At 37.5% G+C, this 24,466-nt stretch overlaps 1 protein-coding gene across 2 annotated transcripts in view; it reads right to left on the bottom strand.

Moving 5' to 3' along the window:
• The window catches only part of POLR3B (RNA polymerase III subunit B), a 75,470-nt gene that overhangs the window by 38,146 nt on the left and 12,858 nt on the right, over positions 1-24,466 (bottom strand). For both annotated transcript variants that reach the window (XM_027664939.1, XM_027664949.1), the window contains 9 exons: positions 18,691-18,813; positions 17,058-17,174; positions 16,422-16,556; positions 11,653-11,814; positions 8,152-8,352; positions 7,048-7,210; positions 4,944-5,097; positions 2,882-2,956; positions 2,036-2,134 (listed from right to left, as the gene is read on the bottom strand). In XM_027664939.1, coding sequence (XP_027520740.1) covers positions 2,036-2,134; positions 2,882-2,956; positions 4,944-5,097; positions 7,048-7,210; positions 8,152-8,352; positions 11,653-11,814; positions 16,422-16,556; positions 17,058-17,174; positions 18,691-18,813 — 1,229 coding nt within the window. The remainder of the gene's footprint in view (positions 1-2,035; positions 2,135-2,881; positions 2,957-4,943; positions 5,098-7,047; positions 7,211-8,151; positions 8,353-11,652; positions 11,815-16,421; positions 16,557-17,057; positions 17,175-18,690; positions 18,814-24,466) is intronic.

Genomic DNA, 24,466 nt, shown 5'->3' with positions numbered 1-24,466 from the left:
CTTAAAAGCAGAGACTGTTCCCCTATTCTGTAGAAGTTCACAGACCTGCTGACACTTCTCAAACAATAAAACAAGAGGCTTAATTAAGACTTACTGATAGTGAAGTTCAACAATCTCTTCAGAAAGTACAAGTGCATGGAACTACATATTTCAGACAGGATATTCAACACAAGTCTTTTCCCATTGAGGTCAATCCTATTTCAACCAAAGATGATGTAACACATGCAGATTCTGGTATCTTATGAAGTATTCCACAGTGGTAATGAGAGATCTTTAAACTTTACAGAGCAGTTCAATTTCTGCAGGTCAAAAATGCCACTGCTGGAAACGGGCCCAAGAAAGGAAGGTAACCTTGTGAGTTTTAAAATCAGAGCTACAGATGTGTAAGGAAGAAACTGAATGCATTAAATAGAGTCAAATCCTTCAAAGAAAAGCCCCCTAATTAGATTGGATAAGTAAAGAGAGGATACTGTAGCTAAAAAAAGCCCACATTACAAAAGCAGGAATGTTAACGGGATACTTCACAATAGTGGAGAACAAGTTGTACCAACATGGTCATGCCATTTCATATGCAAGATGGTCATCTGGGGAAAGGGAGGACAAATCAACTACTCGGGATGTAGGGAATATCATTACCAAACACAAGGAGCAATGTGCTCATACAATGCAAGCTCAGATACTCATGGCACGTTAGCCACAAGCATTGAAGCTAAACTCAAAATAGACAATATAAGAATCTCCCAACTTTTTGCCAGTTGTTTTGGAGTCATTTCCTCACACTAGTCCACTGGAGTTCACTGTCTCCTCTTATTTTTGCCTAAGCACTGATTTCATGGGATACACTCCCATTAACCTTCCAAGCTGAGTCAGGTGTCCTGTAACTTATATTTTTCAGCTCTGGTGCTCTGTGGAAATTATTTAATTTTGGCACAAACGACAGCAATTGTGTGTGCTTTATTCATGTGTCTTTACTCATGTATATAAAAGTCAGTCAAGAGCATGTAAGAGTAAGTTCTTAAAGTGATAAAGTCTTCATAAGCCTGGGCAGGAGCAATGCAATTTAATTAGCAGAGTTAATGCATTTCATCTGGCAAAGGTTAAAGATAATTGAAGGTCTCATCCACCTCCACTGAAATCAATGATGTATTCCTATTGGTTTCCAGGAGTACTTGACCAGGAGAGATTATTTGAAAAATGCATTTTCTGCATAAATCTGCTGATCAAACATTTCAGGAGATAAGTTCTAACATCTCATACACAGCCTTCAGTTTACAGGATATTGCCAGAGAAACATTAAAAAAATAATTAAAAAGATAGGACCTAAAAATTCCTTAAAAATTCTTCCTTTAACGTGGGCTCTTTAATCACAATCAGAGGGGGAAAAAAGCACCAGGTCCTTCAGGTATGTGGAAAATACAACAAATCTGGAAATCTTTCTGAATGAAAACCACGTACCAAAAATGTTTTTAACACATGTGGTAAAGAATACACAGAATGATACAGACATTTTTATCAGGGCCTATTATACATCCAACAGTCAAAGGGAAGGTCTCACTCCCTTACCTCTTTTCTTGTAAGGTGGCTGTCTAGAGTCACTGTACAGACATAAGAGAGATTTCCAAACAATGATTGTGACATGCTAAGATAATCATTTAACATGTGGAACCATTTGCTTTCTGGGTACCTCTTGTATAAAATTACTTACGATGAGCAGCCCAATGATTAGAATGAAAAAAAAAAAGAAGCCATATTCAGAGAAAAAAAGGATAAACCTTGAACTGTTCCACTGTTTTAGGAGTTACTGGCAGGAACAGATCTCCCAAAACCAAAATCATTTATTGTAACTATCCTGTAGATAATTTAGGATGTGTGTGAACAGACTTCTTTCTTTAGCTTTCACCTGGAGTGGTTTCAACCACTCGCAGGGAGCAGTGTGTACATGTGAAAACAGTAACATTATTTATATGCTTGCATTTCAGAGGGTCACCCTATGAAAGTTTTTCCTGTGTCAGTGTCTGAATGCATACTTACTTACTTATTAATTGTATTTTCATATAGTGCGATGTTACAATCATTTTCTTCATTCACATCCAAATATTCAACGAGGCCTTCGTGCAAGAAGTCTTCAAAATTCCTACAGATAAATTAAAAATTACACTAGAAGTACTGTCTTATAACATAAAATCATAGTAAATCTATTAAAGAAACGTAATATGTAAAGTTAAACCAGATAAATACTTCTACAGGAAAATTTCTGTGCATATTACATATTAAAAGAAAAATGTATTTTTAAAGTAATCCTGTTTCCCATTCACTGCTTCACACAGTCTGACTGATGAATGTTACTTATATGAACAAGCAATGAAATCTTCCTGTATGTACTCATCATCTCTATAAATGTAAGAAAATATAGGGGTAATCACGCAAATTTTTGTGATGGTTTTGTAAAATTTAGTTAGAGCTAAATTTAAATACTTTTGTGTGTTTTTTTCAAACACACAAACTAAGAATTTTAAAGGACTTCTAAAACTAATTCTGAATGTGCCTGTTTTAGGATGGTCAAGTTGATATTTTCTCAAGGTATTTGATTTTTCAGTCAGGAGAAGGATGACACTGCCTCACGCCTTCCACTTGCAGAAAGATGAGGCTGTCAAAAGTGTTTATTCTGTATAATCACCAAATTTCATCATAGTAACAATACAAGAAGAGCAGACTTAATTTGACTTAAACAGAAAATCTCCATTACAGTAATGATTAATATAGAGGAGAGTAGACTTGTTCTCTTCATAGTTAACCCTAAGACTGAAATACTGACTGGCTGAAGTATTTCCACACAGTATTTACTTATTGAAGATGAATATAGTCTACTTGAGTTGTGTACCTGTATCCCTGAGCCAGTTCTTCCATATGCTTGTTTGTAACTGCAGGTTTTTGCTTCTTGACAATTATGTAAGGTCTGCAAATAAAAAAAAAAGGATTGTCATCGCAAATACTTCGGCAAGTAACTTAATTTACACTTCTATTAAAAACCTATCCACAACCTATTATATAAATTACTTTTAAAATTTATTCATCTTTAACTCATAAATCCACATAAATACAATCAGTATTTATTCAGACCTTGGTTTGACATATTGTCTATGAAGTACATAAAAAAAGAGTACCAGAAAAATTAAGATTTCAATGTTGAGGTGGAAGCTGGTTTTTTCCCCTTTAAATCTTTAAACTAACCTTTTTTTAAGTTTTACCCACAGATTTTAATGACAGCTTTAAAGACTTGAGAATTCCAAATCTACAAAGCTAAGAACAGCATTAAATACTGCGGCTATTGCACGGACTTCACAGAACACTGAGTGAACAGTTAGTGCTCAAGTGTCCACATGCAAGAATGCATTTTGTGGTTACTTACATGGTGTAAAGTACAGGCATTTACTAAGGGTGATCTCAGATGAATCCATAAATTTCAACAGCACATGGATCTCTGAAGGCTTCTTTACCAAACAAAAACATTGACACAAAGGATGGCATGCAAGAATGAAACGTCAAGGGCTGTTGCTATTTGGACAAGTTGCTTTTATAAAGAGGAGCAAATAGCTACAAGATACTTGTGGAGTCCCCTCCAAAGTCTAAATAAGGTTAGAAGACTCATAAGCACTTTAAAATGGTTAATAAGGGTATTTGAACAATTGCAGGGTGAGGGGTGCCACAAAGTAAGCTTGGTAAACTCCTGAAAATCTACATGATTTCCCTTATCTTTATATTACACATTGTAAGCTTTGCTGCATCTCCAAAACCACAGAATGGCTGATATGAACCCTGACTGCAAAACGACTTCTCTGCCACTGAATATGCCCCTACTCTGGATCTCTTGACCCGGTATGATAAATTGATGGTTTGTACATTTATTAGTTTAGAGCCTCTAGCATCCCTCAAACTGTATTCAGCACACTCTGAGGTTCAATTAATGGATAAGGTGGAATGCCACCTACAGTTGTGACTACTGCTTCACTAAAGTACACACAAAATATGCACACAGCTAGTCCATGTTAAAATATGTATATATTCATTAACTCCTTCTGCCTCCCAATCTCTGCTTTGTTCAACTTTTATGCCTTGTTCTTCAGGCTGATTATTTGGGCCTGGAGATGTTTTACTTGTAAATAACCTAGCACAGTGCTGTCATAATCTGACTGGGGTCTCTAGCTGCTACTATAAATCAACATGATTTTCTGCCTCAAAATATTGTTATGTTCTACTCCTTCTCATCTTAGCCAGCCAATTCCTTTTTGCTTTCCTCTGTGACATGACTGTTACTCAGGCGTTCTTTCTATCTAATAAAGACCACAAGCACCTCAAGGTGGTGACCTTTCTTACAGGCTTATTGAATTCCCTACCTACTTAAGGGTAAGCAATGAAATAACCCAAAATTGTGATACATACTTCTTCGTATTACAGCAAACAAGTATACATGCCTGAGGAAGTTTTGCACCAGAAGTTTTGCCCTTGAAGATAAAGAGCAGCTTCTCAGTCTGAAATGTGATATGACACTCATGGAATATCAGACGAGTGGCTGCTTGTTTCTCACTTTACAGGAAGTTACAAAATGTTCCTCCAAGGAACACTGAACAAGGACACTGAACATTACTGGAGTTGTCAGTCAGATTGATTTTACTTTCCCTCTTTTTTTTTTTTTTTTTTTAAGAAGACAGAAGAAACATTTTGGTTTGACTTTTGGTTACAGGTAAAATGGATATATTTGGACTTTGTTGTTTTATAAGTTCCTTGACTATATAGCACGTTTTCAGACCTGTCTGTTTTGAAAGAGGGCTATTTAAGGAGAAAAAAGATGCTCAAGTCTTACTGAATTTGCTTGTATCTGTACAGTGCATAACACAGTGCTTACAGTAAGTTCAGTAGTGAGATAATTCTGACAGGATGTTTACCTGCACAATCTGCCCCCATCAGAGGAAATGTAGACACATCTGTCAGACAGATTGGTAGAGATGGAAACAAATTCATTGATATAACCCGCTCGACGCATTATCCGAAATGTGTTGACTAATTTCTGATGATCACGTATGACACCAAGGATGTTACCTATTCAGAAAGAGAATAAATATCTGGTGCATCCTTTGCACATCTAAAACTCTATTTACAAATTCTGATCACGTGTAGCATGCATAGAAGTACTTCCTGCTTCCTGCAAATAATAAGAGTTGTTGTAAAATTTCTCTTTGCTTACATGTATAAGAATTGGCTCTTTTTTCCTCTAAGTAAAAAATTGTCAGAATTTCACAAGTCATCTACCTGCTCATCTCCAAATAGCCTGAGAAACCAAATGATGTGCTTCATCCAGTGTTCTTCAAATATGTTTCTGCTCCGGTGGCCATTTACCAGCTGGCATACAAGTAAACAACAATTCTGAAGTCTGTAATTTCACTTGTACTGAGACAAATCCAAAGTCTCCAAGAACAGACCAAGGAACTGTCCTGCTGCCTTGTTAGAAATTTTAGAAAGTCCTGGTATTTTTGATATATATGATCACACACAACATCACCACAATTCCTCCTTCAGGTAGTTTGCTCAACTTAGCTATCTTAGCAGGGCACTCTAGCTCATACTTAAGTATTTTGATGCATGATGAACAAACAAGAGAGTGAAATTCAGTTAGAGAGTCACCTGACCAAAGTAATCTCAATATATAAACAAAAGCATGGTCACATTCTAAACAAAACTTCAAAACAGAAGACAAAGGATGATAGTTCGGGGAGTTTATAAGACAATACAAAGGTCTCTATAGCTTAAAGGATTTGTACTTAACAGATTTTCTGCCCTCTTAGGTCACAGGTTTAAATCAGGATCAAGTAATCCATTCACAAGTCTGAAATTTTATTATGGATTAAACCCACAAACTAGTAGATTGAACAGTAACTTGTTTTGCCTCACTTAGTATTAGTTCATCTACATTTGACAAAACACTGTCTTGTTCCATACCACAGACTGAGCTTGTGAAGGAAGAGTACAATACTTTGGCTCTGCACTCTCCTTTGGACCATAAAACAAGACAGAAGAGGGTGCATGTGGTTTGACTGAATCTTATCTTTAACATACTGCTATAGAAAAGCAGAGTAAAGGAATGCAGTTTGGTCAAGTGCTGCTTTTATGTTATTGGAAAAAGGCAGGATTGAAGAACAAATTCTGCTTAATTCAAAGGTAAATGGAGAACTTATTCATGGTGACAGACATTACAAACTAGTCCCTGGAAGTGGATGCTGTTGACAAAAGGCTATTTTTAAATCACAGTTGTAGTTATAAAAATGTCAGTACTTTGAAATCTAATATCATAGTACCTGTTGTTTTTGAAACACTACAAGATCAGTTGTAAAAGAAACACAAACGTGCAGAGGCAAAGCACATGTGCCAAATCATCCCTTTAACAAAGAAGAGAGGCCTGTTTTCCAAAGTCTAATTTTTTTCTAATCATTCACAAAGCAACATGTCCCTTAAAAGGTGATTTTAAAGAGAATAGCATTGCTAAACTTTGCAAACAATAGATGCTTCTGTTCTTAAAGGCACTTTAAAGTGCATGAATACATATAAAAACAAATAGAGATTACAGATTACTAAAGACTTTCTGTAAATGAAGCTCTGAATTTATAAATGTATTACAAATTTAGCAGTTATTTTCTTTTAAAAGTACTTTATGAATGGCACCACCCTTGGCCTATGTCTGAAGAAGCAAAAAAATCTGTAGTCGAATGTACGTATTTCTGCAAGCGGGCTTAAAAACAGGGCTGATATTTGAAAAAAAGTTTCAATTTCTCAGCTACAGACATCTGCAGTCAGAGTTCTGAAGACCCAACTTCATGCAGCTAAGTGTCATGATCTGGCCTGTCCACTTTGCCCAACCCTATCGAAATATTTAGAGGAAATTATTCACACGTGGAAAACAGCATCTACCGTGTTCCAAAAATTGCTGGAGGGTTTCTGAAGCCTAACTTTCCCTCAACAACAAATCAGAGTCAAGACTGCTGAGAAGTAACATACCATTAAGGAAAACAAGGAACACATTTGGATATGAAAGTTCTTCACCACAGAGCAAGTTGACATCTTCAACTCCAAGATTACTGGCTAATTTAATAATTGGGCCATCTTCCATATCTGTAGTAATATGAGTCATGAGGGCAAGATTTTTAACCAAACCACAAGCCTAAAAAAAAAAGAAAAAAGCAACACATCACACATATTTTATTCCTTCTATTCCAGTGTTTTAGCATTTACAAAATAATAAAAATAATAAAAAATATAGGCACTGAAGTTGTAGTTCTTAAGTTATCCAAATATGTATAATGCTGTATTTCTCTCTTCAAAGCAACAGCTACTCAGCAGCATAATGGAAATACAAAATCAGTCTATCTATCAATTTTCCAAATATTCTGTAAGTTCTGACACAAACATTGATGCTTTTAAATGAAAAAAGATCCAAATATGTTATACAGTGCAATTATATTTCAGCTGCTTAATGAGACTAGCTCATATTGACTACATACTAACACAGGAAGTTCAGAGTTCCCCCCTCTCCAGTATATTCAAACAAAAAAAAAAAAAAAAAGAGAAAAAGAGGAAAACAAACCAAAGACTGTCAGCATCAACTGTTTGGCTCAAATAACTGGATGATATCTTTAATGTAAAATATACAAAGGTGGTTTTGTTCCTCAAGCTAATGGCTAAAGAAATAACAGTACATGTTTCTAGAAAAATTGCAGGTTGATGGTGTAACTTCAAACCAGAACTTTTATTACAGAACAAAGGGACAGGAGTTTAGGACTTCCTTCCCTCTGCTCTGATCAAAAGAGAATAAGTAGTTCTGCAGCAAAATTGGGGGGGTCCTCATGTTGTTCTCATACAGCTAAATGATTTCAGAACTGTTTCCACTCTGGAGAAAGAAGGCAATACAGTAAGGAAGACCAGGATGTAAAGAGGGTTGTCAGAAGATGGACAAGTTGTATTTTCAGGCTGAGGACAATCTACCTCTCCAGAAACCTCCTCATCAGAATTCTTCCTCTGATGGAGGATCACCTGCTTCAAAATAAACAGGTGTCTCCATTCCTCAGGATAAGAAACACAGAAAGCAAAATAGCAATTTCTCACCTCTCCTTCAGGAGTGTCAGAAGGGCAGAGCATCCCCCACTGAGATGGCTGTAGTGATCGAGGACCACTCACTTTCCTTGTTTTTTCAAACTGAGAAGAGATTCTAGTCATCATTCCCAGAGCAGATATATAAGACAAGCGGGACAATACTTGCGTCACACCCTGCCGGTCCATTTTGAATCTCTTTAGAGACCAATTTCCCTGTAGAACAAAATTAGTGTTTTAAAAAAATTATTTCAGTTTATCCTTGTCTTGAATTTTTCCAGTATCTAGACAGAATGATAGCTGAGGAGCTTTGCAAAGCAAATGTTGCCCATTTATATAAAACAACTTTCTAATTACGTATCTGCATATAAACTCCTAGTTACAGTGTATCTGTACTAAGTATTAAAAAAAAGTTGAAACAAAAGAACTGCTCTTTCAGATGAGAGGATACTTTTGCTATTATATAGTCAATCACAAAAGATTCTTCTTCATCTGCCCCTTACAGATAAATCTATACTCAAATTTAGCTAAATTGAGTTTTCTGTTCCCGTTTTATAGTTTGTTGGGTTTTTTTTTTGTAAAAAAAGGTCTTTGGGTGAAGTAACACTTTTACAATAGATCCCACCAGCTTCCACTTTTGCCTTTGTCGTGATTTGTTATTTTGGTAGGAAGCACAGGCATTTATGCTAGAGAAGTCTGACATCAAAGCCCTCTGTACTTTCTTGAAGCCTTTTGTTTTTAGAATCCAGAGAAAAAAACCTCACTGATGTGTCTTCTCACAGAAGAGAGTGTGTGTGTGTGTGGAGTAGGTCTACCCAACTTCCCTGGTAGGATTAAACCAAGTATGAAATGCAAGATCCATGCATATACCAGAGTTTTCATGTTTCAGGACTGTCACAAGTACTATCACTTGCGGTTTTAATTAGGAAAAGAGAGTTCAGACAATGTTCTAGGACACAAATATGTTTCAATGCCAAGCAGATTTAATAATTTCTACTGTAATCTTGAAATTTGGCATTACAAGTTTTGCCTTCATGACATCTATGCCAGATACAGTTCTCAGCACCTGAGTCACTGGGCACAGAAAGTTTCTGTCTGAAATACAACTACTTACTCCAGGCACCATGTTACTGGCCAGTCCAAAGACAACATTTCCCCAGGGATTGCCTTCTACTAATTCCTGTAGCCTTTTTGACAAACTCAGCTACCCAATACTATCAAATAATTTGAAGCTTGCTTGCTATACTACACCAAACCCTTTTAGAAGGTGATTTCCTTGGCTTCTTTATTTACACATTAACAGCACAATCCCATTTAGTGATGAACAGCGAGAAACCACCACCGATACAACTGATTTTGCTGTTTTCTTCTACTGAAGAGACTATCAAATAGTCTCAAATTTGTAACAGAAAATGGGAAGACGAAATGCCCAACGGTAAGGCAGTCAAAAGAAACCTGTTCATTCCCTCAGCATTCTTGGGAAGGGTTCACTCACTGACCATTTCATTCTTTAAAGACTAGGAATTATGGGAATATAAGTGGAAGACCAAAATAAATGAGTATTTTTTTCCTCACACTAGAAATTATTGCATCTGTAGTTTCAATTACCATGTGGTTTCTTCTTCACTGCCCACAAGAATCTGAAATCAAAAAGACTAGAGGAAAAAGGAGGTAAAAATGATGCCTGAAGAAACATTACGAAAAATTCTTTGTGCTGAATCCTTTAAAACTTGCCCAAAATCCCAAATCAAAATGGGCCCAGGGCAGTTGTGAGACCACCCTCAGTTGAGAACTCCCTATCAAGAACTCCTGTGAACGGGAAGTTGCTCCCCCAGTAGCATCAGATGATTCTTCAGATGCTGAAATTTCTATCAGGTCTGTGGCGTTATTGCCTGACCTACCCTCTCTTCTGGTATTTTCCAAGGTAAGAAGACAACCTGTAGGAAATATCACTGAACATCACTGTAGTTGATGCAGCAGGGCTATGAATTCTTTTGCATGTTACTGGTGTAATTATGAATCTGCTGAGTTATTTCATGCTCCTGGAGAATATCATCGAAGCATTCTGGTGAGATTGGAGATTGTCATTTCCAAGAATGATTTTTACGGTATTTGCTTAATCTCTTGAATAGTATGCACTGGGCATTGTTCCTGATAAATTATTTTTCAATGCTTAAGAGCAGATGGTGTTTAACTGCTTATGTGGCAGTAAAAAAAAGTCCAAAGACAGTGGAAGAAGGAAGACTTTACTGAATATGTACTGAATATTTGCAGATTTATCTCTGTCAGTCCAAATGGAAAAACTGGCAACAGCTAGAAGAAAGCCCCAGCATTTAGAGAAACAAATCTGTCAATTGTTTTGGTTACGTGCACTGTAGAGATTTAACTACATTTGAGGCACTCATAAAATTAAACAGTGATAAGCTTTAACACCAGGATTTGTAAGTTACAGACTGCTGGTGGCTTTGGATGCAATTCGTGGAGTTAATTTTGTTCACAAGAACCAAAAAAGAAAAACTTTAATTTCATGCTAGGCAGGAAAGCCTTCTCAAGAGCTCCAAAGATTAAAAATTAGGTTCCACAATTTTTACCAGCTCTTAAAATACTTAAGTCTAATCTAATTTCTTTTAAAAAATCATGGATTTCAAAGTAATTTACAAGTGAGTAGACAGGTTTCAGGAACAATCTCACAAATTGCTCTAGTAGATGTCTGAGGTAAAATACAAAGTTAGTAACTATTATTGTTCTTGTCCACTGGCATGAATGAAAATATCCATTCCAGCAGAAGGCAGACACAGGCTAAAATCCAACTAAGAAAAATATTTAAAAGGCTAATTATCAGGGGTTTTTTTTCAATACTATAGCATGCAGCAGATTTCCCTGTTAAATAGTTCAGTATCATTAGCAGAGAAATACTAACTTGTAAGTTGAAAATTTGTTCATAGTAGCAACTTTAAAATAAAAAGGCACTGCCCTTAAAGAGCTCAAATTTAAGGTTGTGATTTTTGGTTTGTTTGGTGTGGGGTTTTTTTTTGGTTTTGGGTTTTGGTGTTGTTTGGGTTTTTATTTTGTTTATTTGTTTTTGGTTGGTCGGTTGGTTCTGTTTGTTTTCACGCTGTTTTCCAACCATCTTGTGGACAAATGATGTAACCAGACTCTAGCTAAATTCAGACAATAATAAAAAAACATACCACAGTCAAGTAGAACCTAGAAGACAGCACCTTGGATAAATACAATGATCACTATTCTAAATTTGCTTGTTTCTACCATTCCTTCACAAACACAAAAACATCACTTTGAAATAAAAGTGGCTTGATGATTATTTATTCTTCAGTGAATTCCAAAAGCCCTGCCCGTGACAGAGTTTTGTAACTTTAATCTATAAAGGATGTTAAATAGATGCCCTCTTCAAACAAAAACCAGTAGATTCATCAGAAGAGAATTTGCACATTTCCATAACGTTTTCCACTAGGGTGAAAAAACTTCACATACCAAAATGAGAACAAAACCACTTACTGTGGAGATGGCATTGACCATGCCATTGGTGATCTGGTCTTGACGCATATGCTTCACGACATCAAACTGAGCTGCACGTTGCTTGGGGATTACCTGGTCAGCAATCTTCTTCAGTTCAGAGTTAAATTTTTTGAACAAATCTTCAAACAGAAGAGAAAGAAGCTGGAAATACAAAACAGCTGGATTAAGGGAAATGGAGAAAGGGAGGGGAAACACATTTAATACTTCTGCCTTTATCCTTCTTGTCAGTTAAAATAAAACAACCCAGCAATAGAACCATTTAAAAGTGCTGCTTTTTAAACCAATTATTTCCTGTATATGTATATTAATAACTTCTAGTTGTGAAAATAGCCATGAAAAGAAAAGGCTACCAAAGTTTGTGATCTGAGTTTTTTCACTCTCCAATTTGCTTTGCTTCTTCAGTTTGCTCAGCCTATCCTTGCAGACATTAACAGCTTTTCAAAACACTTAAATCTGCATTACATGATACATTTTAAGTGTTCGCAATGCTTAGCTTTGCAAACAAACAGGGTAAATTCGAAAGCCTAGCAGTCCTGTCCTGGGACTCAACTCTGCAGCAGCTCCAAGTGCCAGAAGAACTAAAAACACAGTAGCTACCAAAGCCAGAAAGGGTAGTTCCCAGCGTACAAATACTGTAGTGTTGAACAATCCATGTATTCATCCATCACAGCTAAGACATTCTGGAATCAATTGTACCATTTAACTTCTGTATATGCAGAATTAAAACTGAATTGTAACTGTCTCTGTCAGACATAGTCACCACAGTTCCTCACCTTCTGGAGACAAGGAAGCAAACCACTCATTCCCCTATCATTGGGATTGTCCACTAGCTTTCATTTGCTTTCCTCTACCTACATTCCCCAGCTGGGCTGACCAAAGCATTTGGCAAATGACACTGTAAAGCAGCTAACTTAAATTATAAGCTACCTCACTGGCATCACAAATGCAGTTAAGAATATAAGTACAGCAAATAACACTGGGAAACTCAAGACAGATCCTTGATTTGCAACAAAATGCTCCCACTGGCCTTCTCAGAGAGCAAGACTGGATTATCTTTGACAGTCTACTTTTTAAGACACAAGAAACACTTAAATTGTAAAACCATTGACAACACACGCTGTATGCTAACCCTTGACAAAAATGGAATTCTATTACCACTCTGAACAGAGACATTTTGCTTGAAAAATGGGGTTTTTAGTGCTGATCTTGGCATTAAAGGAAGTTGTCCCAGACCTTCTTTCCCTTCTGATGTTTGTAATACCCTTAACAGCTAAAAAGTTATACTGTCACCACTGTCAAAAGAAATCCAGTCACTTGCAACTCATCTGTGATATCACAGTTAATTTAAGTAAGATTTCCATCAGAAATAAAAGCATCTTTTATGAAGCATTGTATTAGGAAGGAGAACCCACTGGAGTCTCCAAAAACTAGATTATGAGGGAAGAATTTCAAAAGTAGAGAAAAAGTAAAAGGAAGGAACCTGCACAGTTTTAAGATGTCCGTTAGTCTTGTTAAATAAGAACTAGACTCCTTTGAAATAAACCATGGCATCCATTTGATCTCCACAAGTTTGAGTAAGCTTTAAACATTTAACAAAACATTTAATGGAACACTTAAAAATCACTGAGAAAGTGTCTACATATTTGTTTCCTTGATCACAAAATTGCAAAAATGTCATAATTCCATATGCCATCGGGATTATAAAGCCACACTATCCTTCCCATTCCCTGAACTAATAACGTGAGTTATACCCCAAGTACAGCAACTTGCTACTATTTGCTAAGTGTCATACTTTTCCAATTTCACTCACAGATTCTTGCTCTGTAAGAGCTCTGACTATCTGGCAAAGAAGAATCTCACAATAACCACATTATCTAGGTCAAGAGCAAGAGATTAAAGAAAAAGGATGGAATGCCACTGATAATATTCAGTGGATTTCATAGTTAGTCCAAGGTCTTTCAGCCTGCTTCAGAAAGGAGCACGAAAGAGCAAATTATATTTAAGGAAAAAAAATACTGACAGCTCATCAATTGATTTTCATTGAAAATCCTAAGAAAAATTAATAAAGAAGTTAAGCTGCTGAAATACAGTTTCAGCAATTAGCTTAATGTCAGAGAATTCTAATTAGGCGCCTTGAGATTGCTATTTAGCGTTTAAGCCCTTAGAGTGCCAAATTCTCCCTTTCACACAAACTGGTTGCAAAATTAAAGACATTAGGCAGCCTTAATTATATTATCAGAACAGCTGGGATTAGGCAATCTCTGAAGTCAAGGCGGTATTCTTTTGTCACAGGGTAGAAATCCCTTGCTTTCCAGGGTGCCGGATTTTGGTGCTGTTCCATATCTCACCCATACAAAGCAAGCTGCATTAGAAACAAAAAAAAAATGAGGACAAAGAACAGAGTAATGCTTAGCAAATAATGAACACATTAAGGAAAGAGAAAAGGTAGGTGAAAAGATTAAGCCTGAAATCGGTAGGTTTTGCTAACACCTCAGCTGGCACCTGGCCTACAGAGCCTCTAGTGACAGAAAGACTAAGAGAAAGCTCTGTAAACCAGCTTGGCGAGTGGATACAACTCTGTTATCTAAAGCTAAAGCACATTTCGTATTCTCTTGTCCCATGGGGTGTGAAATTAGCAGCTATTGTTTTCACACATTTTTATAAACACAATGCCTTTTATGTCTTTACATTGTTTAGACCGCTATGTTTTTCTTCTCGCATGGGAATACTTTCTTTTTTTTTTTTTCTTTATTCAAATTGTAAATCAACAGGATTTTTATGCCAGGAACATGTTGGCATTAAAAAAAAAAAAAGCCCAAAACAAACAAACCACCACCAACCATTTTATCCACAGAAATTTTAGCTAAACATAAACATTTAGAAACTGGAAAAAAATCTCCACACTTTTTAGTCTGTAATCCAATCAAATTAATATTTCACCAATAATGTGGCAAAGAGGAATTCAAGTGTTCAGCTTGAAATTAGAGTTTAAAATACGACAAGAGAGAAAAAACTACTCTTAATCAAATGTTACAACCCCTGAATAGTTCCTCTTGATGTAGAAAAGAAATATATTGGCTTCCTTAAGATGACCCTCTACATTTAAAACCTCTTCCCAGTTAATTTAAAACTATTTTGGTTGTTAACACCTGTGTGAGCAGAAGCATTCTTCTTACAGCTTGTAGAAAACTTTTTTACCTGTTCTACTTTCTGCCCCTAAAAATCTCAGGGAAAAACTCCTTTAATCCTTTAATCCAGTTAAGTAAGAACAATACAATGACATAGGAACAACTAATTTTATTGATTACAGTCATACTGAACTACAGCAACAACATTACACCTGAAACCAAATAAATCCATTACAGCTTAAAATATTTATCCCATTAGAATATTGCCCTAATATCCACTTACTACCCCTTACACTTTAGAAATATATTCTGCCTTAGCAGAAGATTAAAAATTTGATTTACAGTAAACATACTAATTTGAAGAATTAATTTCTTTTCCTAACAGCTTAGGAAGACTTTTTTCCCTTATATTTGCGCTTTCAATGCATTCAAGAGTGTCATCTTAGTTTCTTCAGAAAACTAGGAAGCAAAGCACATGTTTCTTACTCTAAAATTACTGCATGCCCTCTGTGTGTGTGTTCACATGTGTGCATGGAGGACAGGGCAGGGTGGGAAGGAAGAGTGTGAGACAACATGCAAGCACACATCTTAAAAAGTACAATAAAATGAGAATTTTCATGGGATATGAACAAAAAGCAACAGATATTTTTACATGTGCTGCAACAGAAAACCCAATACAAATGGTGTGGGCAGCAGAGACGCAGAGTTTCTGCAATCTGGTACATTTAGTATATGGTCTGAATTTCTGATCATGATCAACAACTAGGGATGATACCAAAACTCCAACTTACATTAACACTGAGCACAGCAAGTAAGTCCAATCCTAATACAAACTGTTTAACCAAATAACCACACATGGCAAGGAAAAATCCATGCAGTTCCTTCATCTGATAAGCAAATTCCCACAGCGTTAGGGGAATGTAGTTTGGCCAATAGCTGAGAACTGCCACCCTCTCTGCAGAAGAATGGTGCCAGTCAGAGACCTCAAACCACTCCCCTCCTTCACAGCCATTTGTTACTGATTCCACCACTTCCAGTGCCAAAATTTTGCAAGCAGAGAAGTCCACACAATCCACTTTCATTAGTTGCTCCAGTTAACCTTGAACCACTTACTTTGTTAATTCATGCTACTCTAGAGGCCAGAAAAGCAGCTGACAACAAATAAGCAATCTTATGGGCTCCAAATTACAGGAGGCTTGAGTGCCTGTTCTGTGAGCTGCTACACAAGCTGGGTTCTCCACAGCCTGGACCTGACATGCAGGCACTTCCTTGTTCCCAGTTTATTCCCTTACCCAGCTGCTTAGAGGGGAACACTGGAAGATGGATCTTAATGCTGTCTTCTTAGCACTAACAGTGTTACAACAGAACTAGAAGTGATGCCTTGTTTGCACTGCTCTGTCCTTTTATCTGGTATAAAGAGGCAATACAGAAGTGAGGATATAATTTATTAGTCTCAATTGGGGAAGCATATCTGTGAGTCAACACAGAAAAGCCAACAAAAATAAAATGAGAGGAAAAACACTTCAACTGAGAAGACACAAATGCTCCCTATCCTGCATTTTTAAAAGTAGATAATAACAAAACCCCAAAACAACATTTTGCTCTGAAGTAAAAACTCACCTGCCCTGCTAACTCCAAACGTTTATTTCCATAGTAGTCTCTGTCATCTACTTTATTTTCTCCTTGAGCCAAAATTACTCTGCGTACCATCACTGCTGTGTATATGCACTTGGCACGAAAATTGAATTCTTTCACCTGTAAACAAAAAAATCAAAAAAACCCTCACAAAACAAAAATATACCAATGTTTCAGGATCAATTCCTTAGTTCGTATTCAGACAAACACATCCATTTAAATCACTGGTAATCTGGGCAGACTGAGGAGTTACAAAAGGGATTTGTGAGCTTTATTTTCTTAAAAAATGCAAAAAAAAATACATTAGTGACTTTGAAACAGATAGCAAATGAAAGTAAATCAGAATAAAGGTATAGGTCATGACATGAAGGTCCTGAACTAAGAGCTGATACTGCCTGGCAGTGCAGAAAAAAAATGCATAGTATGATAAGTAGTTCAGTGGTACAGGATTTCATAAAGATTTCTTTGACTCAATCCAAGTCTTCCCCTTTATTTTGAGGATGATTTACTTTATCTCAGCTACAAAGACATCAAAGACATTTTTCTCTGCCAACAAAGCTCACAGCATAAATAATTACACGACCGTATCCCAGTTTAGAAAAAAACTAGAACGTTACATACAAGAACATGGGTCAGAATAGTTGAAGCCAACAGCTCTCGGGCTTCTTCCATCTTTGTTTTCTTTGGGCCTCCCCACATCCTTTGCCTTCTTACTTTGTTTCCAATGTACTTCAATGCCTGTCAAGAAACAGAATTAACCTGAGTTAATATCAGAATTATAACCTACACAAATATGCACATACGGAGATCTGTATGTATTCCTCAACATGTGCAATCCCACCAGCCACAGATGATACAAACTCCAAGCAACCTGCAAACCAGCAAAGATGTAAGTGATGCTAATAAAAAAAACCTCTTGAAAATTCACACAATTTACTATAATTAAATATACAACATATTTATCATAGGTTGATGACATATGGAATGGAAAGTGGTGAATATACATAAATACTACAATATTAAAAGAATATTGTAGAGATACAGAAATAAGAATTCTATAAATGCAAAAGATACCTAGTTAATTTATTAGAATTTTAACCTCTGGTTCTTTTGTGTACTTGCTAAGTTTCATTCAGATATTAAACCATGAGGTAGCACTCACTGTTTAATATCCACAAAAGCTACTGTGTGGCATCCACATCTGTCTCCTGGAGTACTCTACAGTGATTAATGGATTCTTACTCTTACCAGTTGTCAATCAATCTGCAGAATTCAGAGTCAAGAAACTATCCAAGCCCACACAGGAAGTTCCTGCCTGGAAACGAAGCCATGAAGCTGTGCAAAAGAATTACCCTCTCTACTAAATGACAGACTATCCTTTCCATCTCTTACCTTCCTCCACAAATAGCTAACTCTCTATTAATTTCATCTGACATTTCTGGCACAGAGTAACTTCTGTATTTCTGTTTTTCTACCCTCCTGGATGCTTCACATTCATCTGTGTTCCTCTAGCATCACCATTTCACTCTTCTGACTCTGAATTAGGAGCTCTTTAAGCTACCTCTAACCCTCAAAAGCCCCAGAAGATGAAACCCAGAAAGATGTTCACTTTACAACACTCAGCATCACACAGGGAAAGATTTGGCAAAGTTTACAACAAAAGAGCAAACTAAGATTAATCTTCAAAAGCTTCTTCTAGCAGATTAATATGTACATGATGGAAATGCTCCCAGAAAAATGGCCCATGTTCCAGCTGCTTAAAAAAGTACATGAGCTAAGAGAACTCTGCTTAGTCTTTAGCAGGACAGAGGGTGGCTACTATTATGGGCTTCATACAAGAGATTAGAATTGGAGGAGAACATCTACTCATAATGAAATGGTCATACCCACATTAATAGGGCTTCTGAGAAATGGGGTGTGCAATTCCTATTTAAAAATGGGAATAGTCCTCAGGAAAAAACCCCTAATTTTACGGACATTGCTACTTGTCATATATAGGCTTATGCCATTAAAACATAACACCAGGCTTCTGAAAACAAAGCCTTTCTTCACTTTGACTTTTTTTTCCCCAGTTAAGTAATGAGAGCAAAGTCTCATGTTTGACAAGTCCTGACCCCTTAAAAAGCCACAGCTTAAAATAACCCCCCAAAACAAACCTTAAAACAAAAGTGTATGTCCACTGCTGACACAGCAAAGTGGTCAATACCCACTGTCTTTGGATTTTTATGGCCTCTGGCCATGTGAAAAGACACACCTGCATCTGTGTAAAGATCTGAGCTTTTTGGCATTCTTCCAGGCTAGGAGCAAATGCAGCCATCACATGTTCCTCTGTGCCAATCATTTGTACAATCTCCTGGTCACTCTCAACACCCATGGCCTAGGAAAAGAAGAAAAGACAGAAATAACAAGGCTTTATGTTAACTCACTGACATTTGCTTATGCTAATTTGGTATTGTTTGTCTGCATTACTACTAAGCAAGAGCTAGCTCTTCTCTAAGAAACTGTGCCATCTGGCACTGGCAGCACATATTCTAGCTATGGAAGAAAGTTAAATGGAAATCTTGATAAGCAGCAGGAACACACAGACTTTTTGGGGAACCATTTTTTCCTTCACTGATAAGAGTTAAATTCTATGGTTTTTTTCTTAAGAAAAAAAGAAACTAGGTAATAACAATCCAACGTGTGTAACAATGAAAACCAAGTCAGAATAAAGAAAGGAAGATGAAATTTGTTGAAAGAGTACACACAGTCTCTTACCACAAGCAATTCTGCAAACTCAGCTGACTGTGATGTAGCACATCATATTTGAGAAACGTTTACAATTTACCTCCTTTGCAGCTCTCTGCATTTAGAAGATGACTTCACAATTCCACTTGAAAGACATTCTGTTATTTCACTGATCCTTGGACACCTTGTTAGACTTTATACCGCGGAAAAGAGCTTAATAAACTAAGAAAGCTCTTAACAGGTTTAGAAAAATCTCTCTATCAGTAAGTGTTTCAAGGTGGCAGCCAGCAGTGAAGGCTTTTGTGGATTCCAGATGGTGCTAAAGCTCCCCCCTTCACACATTTGCCTGGAGCACTGCCATACCAAGAAATGGAATAATCTCACTAAACCTCTTCTGGCTGAGTTATAATATGTTTCTCAGAACTTTGTGAGGAAGTTACGTTTGCATTCACATTATTCTCCAAACTGCCTGCCACAAAGACCATTGTAAATAATGGCCTATGTAGATCCTAGTATTCTGGTTCTCATTAAAAACTGGCAGTATCCCAAAAAGTCACATTCTCCTCAAAAATGCAGAAATACCTTCTCTTCTTTTTGCCTTCATTGAGTGTCACTTTGCTTAACACCTAGCTAATGCTATTCCCTTGCAAAACTGTTGCTCTAATTGTGAAGTATCCAGCTTCCTTTTTTTCTTTTTTTCTTTCACTTCTTTCTTTTTCAACAAAGAAGTGATTGGCTGAAGTTCCTTTAAACTCAAACTCTGTCTTTTCACCTTGTGGTTTATTAGAAATTAAAAGGAGTGAAAAAGTACCATACGCTCATAACAGGGTAAGGACACTCTTCTTTTAGTGCAAAGCACAGATCACAATTCCACCATCTCAGACAGAGCTGAGTGCCAAATCAAGACACCATTACTTCACTGGGTAAGTGTGTTTTATCACAATTTGTTCCCACTGAGTAGTTACCCCTCTGATCTCAAGGCTCTTTTCAGAACCAGCATTTGCCCATGTGATATTACTGCAGTTGAGATCTCTGTTTTTCAAGTATTACTACACTTCCTCACCCTTTTAAATAAGGTCACACAGTAGTTAAAAAACCTCAGCAGAGAAGTTAACAAAATCCCTTGTTGCCCGAGAGCTAGACTCGTAAGAAAGTCTACAAAAGCATGGAAGCTTCACAACAGTAGTTTTTCCATGTGTCTAGGACTTAATAGCTGACCAGCAAACTAGTTTAGAAAGACAACTGGATTCATAAAATTATTGCACTTAGCCTACAGAAGAACAAAATTCTTGTGCCATTCTAGGCACATATACCACGAATGTATTTATCTAAAGCACATCAACTGCAAGCTGATATCACCCTATTTCTGTCCATCAGGTTAATTATGGGATGGCAACCAGACAGTGCCATAAAATAAGTGAAAAAAACAAGTGGAAAAAAAAGTCAGTCTTCATTTTTACTATGCTCTTTTGTCCACTAAAAAACAGAAAGGCACAGTAAATTAAAGAGGATTGATAATTTTTTCTAACTTGATGATTCGCTGATCAAAAGATGAGAATAGGATGTTTCATTACACCAGCACAGATTTTCTAGCTGAACTGTGTAGCAGCAAATTCACTTGAGAATTCTGAATTTCTGAGTGGGAAAGGCTAGGATCTGCCACCAAATATATATGTTAGATATGTGCAAATGGGGAGAAATTAATTTATGAGTAATGACTAAAAACTTAGGCAAATGATTGAAGATGATGTGCTGATACAACAGCCTAAAAGTAGACCTATTTATTCTCCTCTATAATCTCAACAATCCTGAGCAAACTTGCATGCAAAAATACACCTACCTGCAAAACTAACAGGGCAAGCAACAGGCCCATGCTGCTATCAGACAGTTTGTAATGTTAACACTTAGTTTTTCAGTAAATTTGGCCCTGATGTTACACTTCTAAAAAAAAAAAAAAAACCAACCCCAAAAAATCCAACAACTAAAAAACCAAACTAAAACAAAAAAGTTACTTCAGAATTAGCCTGTAACCTCATTAGCAACAAAACATTAGCAACAAGCAACAAAATATTCCTTGGTTGTTGCTTGTGTTACAGAAACACTGAGGACGTGCAATGTGGGAATGGGCCCTAAGCTTAAAGCACTTACGGTCCCAGAACAAAGCTGAGGGAAAGGGAATCAACATAAAAGCAAACCAGGAGACAAGATGTCTTGTTTCTTTTTGATTGGAAGGCAATGCCACATAGGGACAATTTTACAGAGGAGGGGAGAAGGAGTCATTGTAAAGGCATAAGTTGACAGTGGCAGCCAAAGGATGAGGAGGGAGATGGCAGCAGGCTGCTGAAGAGCGTGGTTGAAGGCCAGTCGTCAACGGACATAAAACAGACAGGTCAAAGCAAGCACTCAGAATATTCAGATCATCCTGAGTTCAAGTGGGAAAGTGGTCCAAATAGGGCCAATCACTTCTTAGGACTAGAGAGCTTCCCACTGACCAAAACGCGTGCACATCGATATTTGTGTGTGCACACACACGTACACAGGAGAGCGCTGCATGAGAGAGTGTGAGCCCAGCTCTTCCTCCCCCAGCTGGTGTCTTAATGATGATGTCTAGGCGTTTCCATGGCACTTCCCTAGAATGTAGTTCTGCAGTCCATCAGGCTAAATTACAGAATGGAGACAGGCAGATGACTGGATTAAAAAGATGTCAGGGAAGTTCAAGGTTGAAATCACAGACAGAATTGGTTTGGAGCTTTCATAATTCAGAAGATACGAGCTATGAAACTACAGCCATGGGAACTCATAATCCTGCAGATTCAGTAAGACCACCATTCAGCTGTTCCTCTAGAGCTGCACTTAAACAGCTCCAAGACTAACACAGGTTTGTAAAAATGAAACTCGACCTGCTATTCAAATCTTTTGCCGCAGGTCCTAGAGCAGCTCCTTATAGCTCCAACATGAACTAAAGATACTTCATCTAGTGACTCAGGTCGTAAAATTCAACATTCAAGTCCCTCTAGGTTACTTATAATTCTCTTCCTTCTCTCACCAGTTTTGGTGCAGCATGCAACCTTCACTTACTTCAGCTCCCAGGACTCACTCAAGTCTACCAAATCAAGAGCATGAACACAAGAGAAAAACAGCCCTTACCTTCGAGAAGCTCTAACTCACTGCAATGTAGTGAGCTCCCTGCAAAACCAGCAACACCATCTCACCTGTAATCCTGATGTTTTTCAGGACAGAAACACCCTTACATACTACACAAATATTCCATATGTCCCCTAATGTTCACTGTTACCTGTTCAAGCCCCCCAGGTAAAGCATGTGTATCTCACAGCCTGACATATTCAAAAAGCCACTATGCACAGCTCACACAGCCCCAGGAGCTGTGCACAACTGGCACAGCTAAAACAAAGGTCTCCCCGGGTTGCAAGTCAACTCAGGACATCCTAAATAGCACTGCGGTTGTGTATTTATATTAACTAATGAAGAAGTGTTACAAAGTAAGCAGGAAGCAAATTAGCTGTGTCTGTTTCCCATTACAAGGCAGTTAATAGCCCTTTCAAACCTCAATGAATACATACTTTGGGGACAAAACTGTCCAATTTATATCACTACTTCAAACCAAAGATTGCATTTACATATATAGGGACTGCACAAATGCTTTTGTCACTCCTAAGAAGAAAGGTTAGGGAAGATTGCTTAAGCTAGCACAGCTACAAGTCTCTAACAACTCCACATCTGAAGAGCAGATCCTCCAAGTCTGTCCTACAACAGACACTATACCTTTTGTAGCCCATCAAATTTCAGTTAGTTGTGGTCAATGTGCTAAACTTCACAAAACCACAACTCATATGTGTTTGGCACAACTGGCTGTAAAACATTTGAATGTGCCAACCCCAAAGATCCTTACAGGTCTGGATGGTAGCAAATCAAAGCAGCAGAACAAGGTCATTCAGGCTTGCAGTTACAGATAAGGATGAACTTCAGGGTGATCCTACATGATCCAGTCCCCCTACATATCCAGATCAAGGGATCTTTAGATCCACCCTATTTCCACGCCTCCCCACAGCTTCCTCACCAAAAGAAAGGCCAGGGAATACTATGTTCAGGTCTTGCCTTAAGTCTTCCCTGACTTTATGCCTGGAACATGAGGGTGATCTTATGCTGCAGTCTAGGGAGCTCTTTAGGAATTTTAGGTGTCAGCTCTGTCAGTAGATGGTGTTTCTAATGCTCTGTATTTCACAGCCCTTGTTTTTGACAAATATGTCTAAGGGATATATTAGTGCACCTCCACTTTACAGTTGCAGTAGCTTTAAATCCACAGTAGATGACAGATCTCCAATACTTGCTTTCTTTTCTCTAATATTACAATGGTTTTCTGCACCTGATCTATTTCTTAAGTGATTTGCAGGAACACCAGGTCAATTAAAGCTATTGGGACTAGAAAGGCAATTTAAAATTGCTCAGCTTTCTCCCACTGACTCTCAGGGAGTCCCTGACAACACTGTCCCCTCTAGGTGGCCCATGCACTGCATAGCAGCCCTCTACCAATAACTATTTGTTTTCTTAGTCAAAACGCAGAGGTCTGTGGAACTTGTTCGGAGCCTGGATGCTGGTCTGGGAGGAAATGCAGAGCAGTATTTGCCACTGCTTTCTCAGTTTATTTTTAATTAGAAATTATACATGAAGTTGGCTACAGTAAAAGGCAAGGATTCAAAGGTAATCAAAACTTCAGCACTTAAGATTGTCTGTGCAGCTTAACTCTGCCCTTGCAGATGTGGATCTCTACATGACAAGAAGCAGAATATCTACTAGTAAAACAAGACACAGGCTTTATGCCCAAGGCTTGGTGTCAGCAGAAAGGAATTATTTTCCTAGGTTTTCCAACAAATCTCTTGTTTACAATACCGCCAATACGAGAGAGCTGAGGTTGGACAGGGATCCCCAACTTAGGGATTCTCCAGTTTCAGGGCTATTGTGTTTGTAACCTTGCTTTTAGTAGTTAAATAGAACAAAGCAATACCACAACACAGCAATGCCCAAGAAAGAAAGATCAGAGACTCGTGACTGCTATAGGTTCCAGATGGAGACTCACAGAAAGTGGATAGAAGATCCACGAATTTCATGTCATTAAAGGGAAGGTAAGGAAAATGACTGCTCATGAGAACAGTTAAGTACCAGTCAAGAATGGAACACTCAGCTAATTTGCTACTACATTAAATCAACATAAACAATTAAAAAGCAGTACAGCCAAGAGCTCCTAAAAACTGTAACCTCTTATTCAATAGATGAAAAACTATGCA

Source organism: Corapipo altera, unplaced genomic scaffold (assembly GCF_003945725.1).
Source record: "Corapipo altera isolate COAL_440 unplaced genomic scaffold, ASM394572v1 1, whole genome shotgun sequence".
In the NCBI taxonomy this organism is placed as follows: Eukaryota; Metazoa; Chordata; class Aves; order Passeriformes; family Pipridae; genus Corapipo; species Corapipo altera.
The sequence above is the reverse complement of the archived record's forward strand: the minus strand, read 5'-3'. Positions and strand labels throughout refer to the sequence as shown.